At 43.6% G+C, this 11,287-nt stretch overlaps 1 protein-coding gene across 1 annotated transcript in view; it reads left to right on the forward strand.

The window, feature by feature from the left end:
• Positions 1-11,287, forward strand: part of LOC109920614 (inositol-trisphosphate 3-kinase C-like) — a 20,551-nt gene that overhangs the window by 622 nt on the left and 8,642 nt on the right. The window contains exons 2-3 of the mRNA XM_048618290.1: positions 8,340-8,439; positions 10,466-10,682. Coding sequence (XP_048474247.1) covers positions 8,340-8,439; positions 10,466-10,682 — 317 coding nt within the window. The remainder of the gene's footprint in view (positions 1-8,339; positions 8,440-10,465; positions 10,683-11,287) is intronic.

Consider the following 11,287-nt stretch of genomic DNA (forward strand, 5'->3'; position numbering starts at 1 on the left):
AGCATCTGCAGTTCCTGCTATCTCTATCAAATTGACAACTTTGTTCAATGTTCTGAACTAATTTTAGTGGAAATATCTTGTGTTGTCACTCTTTCCCAGCATTTCAGAATTTCACTGAGGTTTTACACCAAAGATATGCTGAAGAGTTAAACTGAAGCCCAGTCTGCAGTATCAATGGAGGTTGTAACATTAATAACTGGGGGAGGGTTCTCCCCGATGCTTGCCTCTTGGCTACCATCACTAAAATGGATGATTTGATCGTTACCACATTCTGTTTGTAGGATCTTGCTATGTGCAGTTTGGTTGCCATATTTCCAAGATTACAGCAGTCACTGCAATTCAAGAAGTGCTTAATTGGCTGAAAATTGCTGTGGTGTGCCCGATTGTGAAAGGCACTATATCAGTACTTGTCTGCCCATTGTCTTTGCTGAGGCAGTGTTGTGGAATTTGTTTCTGGAAATAGATGAACTCGGTGTAGTCTTGCTTAGGTATTAAGCAATTATTGGCCCTGTGATTTGAATTCAGCACTTTGCAAAAAATGTGACTGTACAAGTTCTGAACCGAGAGAAGCTTTAGTTTAATTTTATTATACTGCACAGTACCAATATCTGTAGTGCAGTGACTGCCATATAAATTCTTGGGCAAAGGTCCAGTAATGTAATGCAAGCCTTCGATGCAAGGAAGTTGACTGTTTATTTAGAGGGGCAGAATCTTATTCTGTCATAATTTTTTGGGTTATCATCTCAAAGCTGCCAGAGTTGCCAAGTCCTTGCCATTCCAATTTCATAGAAACTGGAAGTGTGTAGCTCTCTTTCCAGGAGAGTTGAAAGAATCTGTCTCTCTCAGTGAGTGGCAGAGGCAGTTCAAGCTGATACTACAGCAGAAACTTTGACTGGATCGACTGAAACTCTTGTGGTCTAATCCTGTCCAAGTCGTGAAGTGACAGTAAAAACAAACAAGCTGAACCAAGGTCGTTTCTGACATCATTTCCCAGTCATGAGCTTCTGCAACCGTCAGTATGTTTTCCCTCACGTACTGAGGGGTGTGTCTTACTGACATTCCCTGAGACATGGAATAAAACCTGGAAGCTGCAGCATTAACTGTGGAGACACACTTTGTGCAGTAGCTGCCTTGGAGCATTCTTTGTTTTTTGCCCTTTTGGTGATTTTGGTCTGGGGTTGATGACTTTTTATCTCCCACACTACACCTTGTTGGTCTTGCCTTCTCTGTATATTCTCTGCTGAAACCCTCGGCTCCTGCAGATAAACCTTCAGGGCTTTTAAATTCTTGAAATCACTTTCTTCTGGAATCATGTCAAATCACGGTAAGTAGTGGAGCTTTAGTGATGAAATGGTTTATAATCAGACCGCTGGCCGCATAGAGCAGGAATGCAAAGTGTTCTTTTGGGCAGCGGAGATAGCCTTACAATGTGGTTAGTGAAACTGGTAAATGTTTCATTCCGTCCATTGTGTGTTATGAATTAGAGCATCTATTAGGTTGAGTTGGCATAAGGGGAATGTTAGATTATTTATTCCTGGGGCATGCCTGGTGTCTGAGCCTCAATTCAATACTAGTGCCATTTGATCAACCTTCCTGACCAGTGGTTGTGGTATGATAGAATCATGCTGCTTTAATGGGCAATGAGAATTTATCTCTGTGGGAACGGAATCGGTGGCAAGGAGGATCAGATTCCATTCTTGAAAAACAGCTTGGGTTTTTTCATGTTTTTGTGGTAATTCACCTCTGGGTTCAGCCTGCTGATGACCAGGTCGTGATTGCAATCAATGTCGCTCAGTTTTGATAACGTAATTAAGAAGAAACACCTTCCACTGGGAGGGTCAGTAACCAGAGGGACACATTTAATGTGCTCACAAAAGAGCCAGAGGGAAGATGAAGAGAATTCTTTTACACGATGAGGCTGTGATGATCTGGAATGATCTGTCTGAACAGATTCACTTTTAATCCCAAAGAAGAATGGGAAAGAGTGAAGCTGGGAGATTAATTAGATCACCGTCTTGAAGATCCAGCACAAGCAACAATGAATCAAATGGCCTCCTTGAGACTACAATTCTATAGAATTGAATTTCACAATGTGCCTTAGTGGGATTTGAGCTTGTGAATTCAGACTTGTTGTTCCAATCCCATTAGCACTGTGCTCTTTGTTTATTTGGATAGCAGGGTCCTGGAAAAAAAGCAGAATACTACAAATGCTGGAAATCCAGAACCTGGTGCAGAGTGCGGGTGAGCATTAAAACGAATCCCCATTATTTAGTAGTTCTTTGTTCTGATATGTGCCCCCGTTATCTTCAAGACAGTGGGAATGGTATGGAGAGACCTGGCCCACCAGCTGGTGGGAGAGGGTGAGTAGCAACCATCCTAATATGAGAGAGCATTTTTCTGAAGAAGGGTCCAGAACCGAAACGTCAGCTTTCCTGCTCCTCTGATGCTGCTTGGCCTGCTGTGTTCACCCAGCTCTACACCTTGTTATCTCAACCATCCTAATATGCTGTGTTGCCATACAGCAGGTTCCCTGTGTTCAGTGGGTTGTATGATGAGTGCAGGGTCTCACGAACTTTTTTTCAAGTGGTCATTCTGTTGAATTCTGATCTATTACTTGCATCAGACTAGTGCAATGGGTGCAAGATTTGGCTGGTGAATGTAAGGGTGCCTGCTCTACTAATTTGTTGGATGCTGCAGGCAGGGCTTATAAGATGCGTTGCACCCAATGTGCTTGTTTTAGCCATTTTTATGTGGGGTGTGAGTTGACCCATACATTGCAGAACTGGTTAGGGAAAGGCAAAAGGTCAACCTGATAGCTGCTTAGTCTCTTGAAAGCTTTGCTTTATGTTTTCTTTCAGTCTGTTTGTCCTGCAGCATCGAGTGTGTCCTTGCTTTTAGACACAACCTCTGTCCTCCTCTCTTCCAATTCTGACCTCCTGTCAATCCCCGTTTTCCATCACTCCAGCATTGGTGGCTGTGTGCTTAGCTGGCTGGGTTCTGAGCTCTGGCATTTCCCTCTTTAAACCTTTCTGGCTAAATCTGGTCCTCCTTGAAATCTACCATCTTGAGTAAACTTTTGGTCATTTGCCCTAGAATATAGAATCCCTACAGTGTGGAAACAGGCCCTTGGACCCAACAAGTCCACACCGAACCTTGGAGCATCCCACCCAGACCCATCCCCTTATAACCCACCTAAGCTACACATCCCTGAACACTACGGGCAATTTAGCATGACCAATCCACCTAACCTGCACATCTTTGGATTGTGCGAGGAAACCAGAGCACCCAGAGGAAACCCACCCAGACACGGGGAGAATGTACAGACTCCACACAGACAGTCGCCCGAGGGTGGGATTGAACCCGGGTCTCTGACGCTGTGAGGCAGCAGTGCTAACCACTGAGCCACCGTGCCGCCCTGTTACCTCTTTTGGCACTGAGTCGCAGTGATGTTTGATGATGAGCCCTGGGATGTTTTATGATCTTAAAAATGGTATATAAATACACTTTATTGAGCACAAATCAAACACGTCTTGTTTCAAGAAGTGATTCCTGTACGTTTGAAAAATCCTGGTTTAAAATTGTCAGTAAGTAGCTGGTCCAATACATCTTAGTGTTGATATGTGAACTCGTTGACCTGGCTGCACATGGAGTTTTATCAATCCAGCAGTTAGCAATGCTCCTGAAGGCCTTTTTAAATCCATGTGCCAGTTCACAGCTGCATAGATTGAAAATAAAGTTGTCCATGTGGATGTGGTTTCTGCCAGATTTGCTGCAACTCGTACTTGTGTTACACAAAAAAAAAGACTTGAGAGATCCGCAGAAACCACAAATAGGCTGTAATGGAAAAGATGTGTCATCACTTAGGTTACAGACAAGTTGCAGAAGCTGAACCAGCATTCAGCCTGTGCAGGGCAGCATAATAATGGAGTGAGACAGAGTCAAGATCCCTCAGATGGGGCGCAAAGTGCTCTGCTTCCCTCACTCCTCTTTCAAGTGGAACTTACTGCCCCTTATCCTGGCTGGCTGAATTGTACCAAAGTGTTGGTTTGAGAATAGTTCGCGGGCGTTTTTTCTGACATTGCATTTCTTGCATCACATTCTGCTTTCAGAAAACAAATCCTCTATTGATTAAATGTGACATCTTACTCACACCGGCTAATCTGTATTTGTGTGGAGTTTGGCTATTTTCATGCAGTTTCATCCAATCCAAATCCAGAGCCCCACATGTACTGAAGTGATTTAACCCTTCTTGTAAACTCCTGAGTGTCTCTACCCCAAACCACCCATCACACCAATTCATTTCTGATGAAGGGTCTAGGCCCGAAACGTCAGCCTTCCTGCTCCTATGATGCTGCTTGGCCTGCTGTGTTCATCCAGCTCTACACCTTGTTATCACACCAATTCCATCTGGTTTTCCCACCATTTCCATGTTTTCAGGTTTGTTTTCTACTGCCCAACGTGAGCTTCACTTATTCAGTCAGCACTGGGAATTGGATAGTGATGAGGAATAGCAATCCTAGTTGATTCTCTTCGCCCACTGCTGCTTCATCTCCCTCCCTCCCTTATTTTGTTTCCTCCTGCATAATTTTTCCCGTGTCCTTTGCTTTCCATCTGCTGTCACTCACTCTTTCACGTTTGCCTTCGCTGACCTACAGTGGCTCCTTGGTGATCAATTGATGTCTCTTTTAGAATTCTCATCCTTGTTTCCAAAAAATACCCTCCATGGCCTCACCCAATGTTCCCTCTAAGTTGCATGCATATGCAACTGCCCCAAGGTTCCATGCTCCGGAAGCCACTGCCATGCACAGATCTTGAAGGCCCATGCAGCCAGAAAGAAGATTAGAGGGAACACTGGCCTCGTTCCTCTCTTTTTCACTTATCTCTTCTAACCCTGAAACTATCTGTAATATTTACGCTCCTTTGTAGTCTTGAGTATTCCCAATTTTAACTCCACTGCAAGGGTTGTCAAGGGTTTAAGCTCTGAAATTTCCTCTCTAATTTATCCTGTCACTCTTTCCTCCTTTTAAGATAGTTGTTAAAACTTACCTTTTAGATGGAGTTTGGGTCTTCTGCCCTAAGAAGCCTTGAGTTGTTTGAATTTTCTTTGATAATGCTTGTGTGTGGAAACTTTGGTATGTTAAACGTGTTATTTAAATGCAAGTTTAGCTGAGATGGTCTTGTTTGCGTAGCTAAGCTACCCCACTTCTTGGGGTACCAAGGGAGCAAAAATTTCCTGAGTCTCAGTACTACCTTGGTACAATGTATGTTAAGTGGCAGAGTGTCACAGGAAGAAAACAAAGCTCCATACCATCCAGCATAGGAATGCTATGTTGTCAACATGTTCCAGTTCATTGCTTGTCTTCTGAACAGAAGGGAATGGTTGCGGCTCCTAAACGCCAGAGCTCACATGCATGAACCATTCCTTCTGTGCTGCGCAATGTCACCAATATATCTGCTATAATCTGAGGACTGTTCACACAATGGAACAAGCCATATACTGGGCGCCCGCAGAAAAGACATCATGACAGTTGGCACCCAGCCAGCACCTGTAGAGGTGTCTTTGTTAAAATATAGTGCAGTTCGTATGTCGGGGAACCCCAATATCTAAAAGTACTTTGTGCATCAATTGCTTGTGAAAAAGGCTGACTTATTCAGGCAAACTCCTGTGTACAGGAGAGTGGTTTGTGCTGAACTGGTTGGTCATGGAGCCTGTGGAGTTACGGAGTGGGCTGTTAATTGGACTGAGTAAACCATCTGATTCAGCTATCAGAGATCCTCTGTACCTCATCAAACTTACAAGTATAAAGCACCTTCATTATAGCAAAACATATCCCAGCAACACTTCACAAGGGTGTTAAGAAAGAAGATTTGACACCAAGGCATGTAAAAGTATTAGGAGAGGTAACCCAAAGTTTTGGTTGATGAAAGAGGTTTAATAGTGTCTGAAAAGAGGAGGGACAGGTGTTTAAGAAGGGAATTCCAGAGCTTTAGGCCCAGGCAGCTGAAAAGACACCCTCTGATGATCAGCCCATTTCAAAAGGTAGTTTGTTCACTTGAAGTCCCAGCTGAGCTGACTGAGGCCCAATGCCCACATGTATGCCTCCTGGATCATTGCATTATCAAAGGGGCTGAGGTTTCAAACTGGGGTCAGACATTCAGCAAAACATTGGCTCATGCCTGTCAGCCAATAGGAATGCAGTCACATTTTAACAATGCAGCACAATAGTTTGGGGGTTGATGTTGGGGAAGAGGAGTAGAGTGTATGTGGATGGAGGTTAAGGCACAGAGTGGCAGGAATAAGAACTACTTAAAAGACATTGATTTGTGGTGACTGAAATTTGCTAGTCAGTATTCTGACCTCGATCAATGTTGAACTCTTCCCACTTTATTTAAATAATCTGGACTCTAATATGAAGAGAAGATTATCAATATGTGCAGATGGTACAAAATTAGTGTATGGTTAATTAATAGTGGAGGAACTAAATGATAGTACACAAATGTTATATGTTGCAGTTCAATGTAACTTAGTGCAGATTAAATGCAGATTTATGAGTAAGCTCGCCCCAGAACAGTAACGCTCTCATCTTGCACCATGTGGTAGTCTCCCTGTGAGGCTGTGAGAGCATGTATATGTTGAGGGCTGCCCACATTGGGTGGGTGGGTGAAGCTGTACTTGTTGTTTTGGACACTCGCACAAAGGGCACCGAGTTGGCTGAAGTCAGCTTCATGGTGAATGTGCAGTATTGTGTCCAGAAGTGACTGTGTGAGGTCATGCTGGGATGACATGCATGGCAACTATTCGGGCAGAACATGGAGCACATATTGAATGCATGTGGTTACATAACAAGTACTTCCTTCATGGCACCTTCTACTGAGAAGGCTGACTGTCTTGAGGAATGCTGCTTGTGTTTGGCTTTCCAGTAGAGAAATTGTAGCTTGAGTAAGAGGCTGTGTGTTTATCTTTGAGCTTACAAGATGCTGGTTAGGTTTAAATTAGTTCAGAACACAAAGAAATGCCACAATTTTAAGTTGTGATCTTGGTCGTAGAGGTCTTCAAAAGAAAAAGACAAGTCAAATGTTCACAGGCTACAAACACTCATTACAAATGTTCATGTCTTCCTTGCTATTAGTGTAGCCCTTGTTTATAATTTGTTTCACTTTAACAACTACAAGACAAAGGAAAGGGAATGTTTCAAGAGGGAGGCTTGAAATCTTTGGAGAAGATTCAGAGGAGTATTAACTTCAGGGTCCATAAAACGCAGAGAGCACTATCTGTCTCTCGCAATTATGTCAGATGATTCGTTAATAGTCAAGGTTTTTTACCAAGGCTTTGAGTCTCATCTTGTTTTTATATGATTCAGTGCCACGTGTACACCATTTGCCCAGATACTACACACAGATCAATAAGTGTCCTGAAACCCCACGTAACCCTTTAAGATCAAAGTGCTCCTCCAATTCTGGCCTCTCACATACCCAGATCTTCTTTGCCTCAGCGTTAAGCATTGCCTGTACGGTCAGTACTCAGAGCTGAAGTGATAAGTAGAACTGGCAGAATAACTTGCAGATACCTGGGTCAATGCTCCATGTATCTATTTCTAAATCTCCACACCTCTTTCTCTTCCATTTAAGGTGTTCCTTCAATCAAACTTATTTAGCCAAGCTATGACCATTTGTCCTAATCTCTCCCTCTAGCTCTGTGTCCAATTCTGTTTCACCCCTGTCACAAACACCAGGGCACATTTTACCCTGTAAAAGACCCCAAATAAGGACAAGTAGTTCTTATTATTGTTGTCATCCAGGTTCACCCATGGTGTTCTGCTTTAGCTTCTCTGTCACTGGGCAAAATCTTGGAACCCCTCTCAAACAACATTGTGAGGTGGACCTACACCAACAGGATTGCAGTGGTTCAAGAAGGTAGCTCATCACCACCCCAAAGGAAACTAGGCGGGGGGGGGGGCAATAAATTCTGGCCTAGCCAGCAATCCCCACATCTCATGAATGCATTAAGAAATAAAGTAGAGCTGGGTGGGGAAGTGTTTGTGTATGATAGGGATGCTGACGGCTTTCAGGGTGGGACAGGGCCATCAATAGCTTTTTGCAGGGGGAGGTATTGTTAGTGCATGTGACTTCAAATAAAAACAAGGGAGTTCTTCCCAGTTAGAATTTATACATCGACTAATAGTTTATCTGGTCCTCAACATATTGCTGTTTGTGGTGTATGAGGTTTTATGGATGGTGGCTGGATGGGTCTTGGTGACTTTGCGATGAGGTGGTTTGGGAGAGGGTCACTCCAGATCTTGTGATTTTTATTTTTGTTTAATTCGCATTTTCTTTTGCAGAATAAGTCGTGGAAAAAACTGAAGACTATGGTACACTGGTCCCCATTTGTTGTCTCCTTCAAGAAGCGCTATCCCTGGGTGCAGTTAGCAGGACACGCAGGTAACCTTGCCCTAAACATTCTCTGTCAATGTGTAGCTCACTTGCTTCAGAGAATAGCCGGCACTGAGAAAGTAGCTTTGGCTCTTCTAATAGCTCACTGGATAAGTTCCCCTTGGGATGGTGCAAACAGTGATGACTGTCTATATCTAGTTTGTTTTATTGCAACCTGGATACCATGGAGAGATATGCAATGTTGGATTAACTGGAGTAGATTGGGGCTCTGATTTTCACTCCTGATCGTGTTTGTTAGCTTGAAATGGAGAGTCTGCTTGTGTCAGGATAGACTCAGACCTTATTGATGTCCCCTGTGGTTAAACAAACTGGCAATGCTCTTCAGCTGTTGGTTAAAGCATGTGGTATCTCATCAGGCACTGTAGAGTTGTACCCCAATAAGAGCAGGGTTACAGTCATAGAGTCCTACAGCACAGAGACAGGCCCTTCAGCCTAAACTAGTTCATGTCGACCAGATGTCCATCCATGCTAACCCCGTTTCTCTGCATTTGGCCCATAGCCTTCTAAACCTATCCTCTCCATGTTTTTGTCCCAATGCCTTTTAAATGTTAGTGTACCCGCCTCAACCACTTCCGCTGGAAATTTATTCCATATGCGTATCACCCCCTAAAAAAGTTGCCCCTCAGGTTCCCATGTATTCTTTCCCCTCTTACTGCTGCCCTCTAATCCTTGATTCCCCAACCCTGGGAAAAAGACTGAGTGCATTCATTCTAATCATGCCTCTCATGATCTTATACATTTCTGTAAGATCCCCCATCACACTCCTACGCTCTAAAGAATAAAAGTTCTAGCTTGTCCAACCTCTCCCTATAACTCAGTCCCTTGAGATCTAGCAAAATCCTTGTAAATTTCTTCTGCACTCTTTCCAGTTTAATAACATCCTTCCTACAGCAAGGTGACCAAAACTGAACACACTACTCCAAGTGCGGCCTCACCAACAATCGTGTACAACTACAATATAACATCCTAACTTCTGTACTCAATGCCCTGACTGATGAAGTGCCAAAAGCTGCCTTCACTGCCCAGACTACCTGTGATTCCATTTTCAAAGAATTTGTGCACCTGAACTCCAAGGTCCCTCTGTTCCACTACACTCCTTAAGGCCCTACCATTCACCATGAAAGAGGAAAGTGAAAATAGAGATTGATGGATGAGAATGACCACACCAGGGTTCAATTTGATTATGTAAAGTTCCGTCAGGAGAGTAACCAGGGTTCCTCAGAGCAAGCATCAATGATTAAGCTTGGTCCAGAATAGTGATACATTTATCCTTGTGTAATCCTGGTGAAGATATGCTGTAAAGCTTGGATTTCAAACGCCTGAAGGGCTTTTATTCCTCTGGTTGTCATCAAAAGGAAAGCTAACAATAAGGTGGTATCTTTCATGCTTCCAGGATACCCCAAAGTGCTGTACAACCAATGAATACACCAGTTGTGACAGACAAGTCATGAGTTAGCCACTTTCTGCACAGTAAGATCCTACAAACCGCAATATGATGAGAACCAGATAAACTATTGTTTGAGGCATAAATTCTAACTGGGAAGAACTCCCTTGTTTGTATTTGGAGTGAGGGATGAGATGTAACATGTTTGCCACAGAAGGCAGCTGGAGCCCTGGTTTAATATTTCATTTAGAGGAGGAAACATTGACCATGTAGCACTCCCTCAGTGCTACATTGGAGCATTAGCTTAGATTTTGTGTGTTTCTGGAATGTATTTGAACCCACCAACTTCTGTCTCAAAGTTGGGAGTCTCACATACTTGAGCCTCAGATGTCATTGGTCTCGTTGTATTTGACTGAAATTTACTATCCCGTTGCGGTGGGAGAAGGTCAGTAGCAGACCCCTTTTCTCCTTTCAAGTACTGTCACTCACAGGTCAGGCCTTGTCTGGTAGAAGACAATAATTTGGGGGACTGGTTGAGGTTAGGATATGGGAGTGAGTTAGGTGGCAGCAGAAATGTGAACAGTTGAAGGATGAGTGATGGTGTTCACAAAGCTGCTGTGTTTATTTCAGGTAACTTTAAAGCTGGAGATTACGGTAAGATCCTGAAGAAGTACTGCGAATGTGAGCATCAGTGTTTGGAATCCTTGATGAAGGATACTTTACTGCGTCCCTATGTGCCAGGCTATTATGGAGTGGTGGACAAAGATGGAGACAGCTATAACCAGATGGATGATCTGTTATCGGAGTTTGATTCCCCCTCAATCATGGACTGTAAGATGGGGGTGCGGTAAGTTGACCTGTTATCACTCTGGGTGTTCATGGTCTGAATGAGTCTTGAACTACAAACTGGGACCAATATAAAGGTTACACCTGGGGAGGAGGGGAACAGGCAGGGAAATGCTGCTGGAAAAAGCAGGGAATGTGGTCTGAAATGCATGTGTTTCAGTGCGAGGAGTATAATAGGCAAGGTAGATGAACTTGGAGCTTTGGTTAGTATTTGGAACTATGATTACTGAGACTTGGCTGAAAGAGGGATATGACTGGAAGCTGAATGTTTCAGGTGTGATAAAAAGGGATGTAAAAGGGGTGGGGGTTTGCATTATTGGTAAAGGAGTATCTCACAGCTGTACTGAGGGAGGATACATTGGAGGACTCGTGTAATGAGGCAACATGGGTAGAACTCGGGATTAAGAAAGGTGAAATCACAATGCTGAGGGTATACCACAGGCCTCCCAACAGCCAGCGGGAGATAGAGGAGAGAATATGTAGACAGATTTTGGAAAGATGTGAAAACAAGGTTTTTGTGGTGAGAGATAGTAGGAACTGCAGATGCTGGAGAATCCGAGACAACAAGGTGCAGGGCTGGGTGAACACAGCAGGCCAAGCAGCATC

The sequence above is a fragment of the Rhincodon typus genome, chromosome 39 (genome assembly GCF_021869965.1).
Source record: "Rhincodon typus isolate 14 chromosome 39, sRhiTyp1.1, whole genome shotgun sequence".
Lineage (NCBI taxonomy): Eukaryota > Metazoa > Chordata > Chondrichthyes > Orectolobiformes > Rhincodontidae > Rhincodon > Rhincodon typus.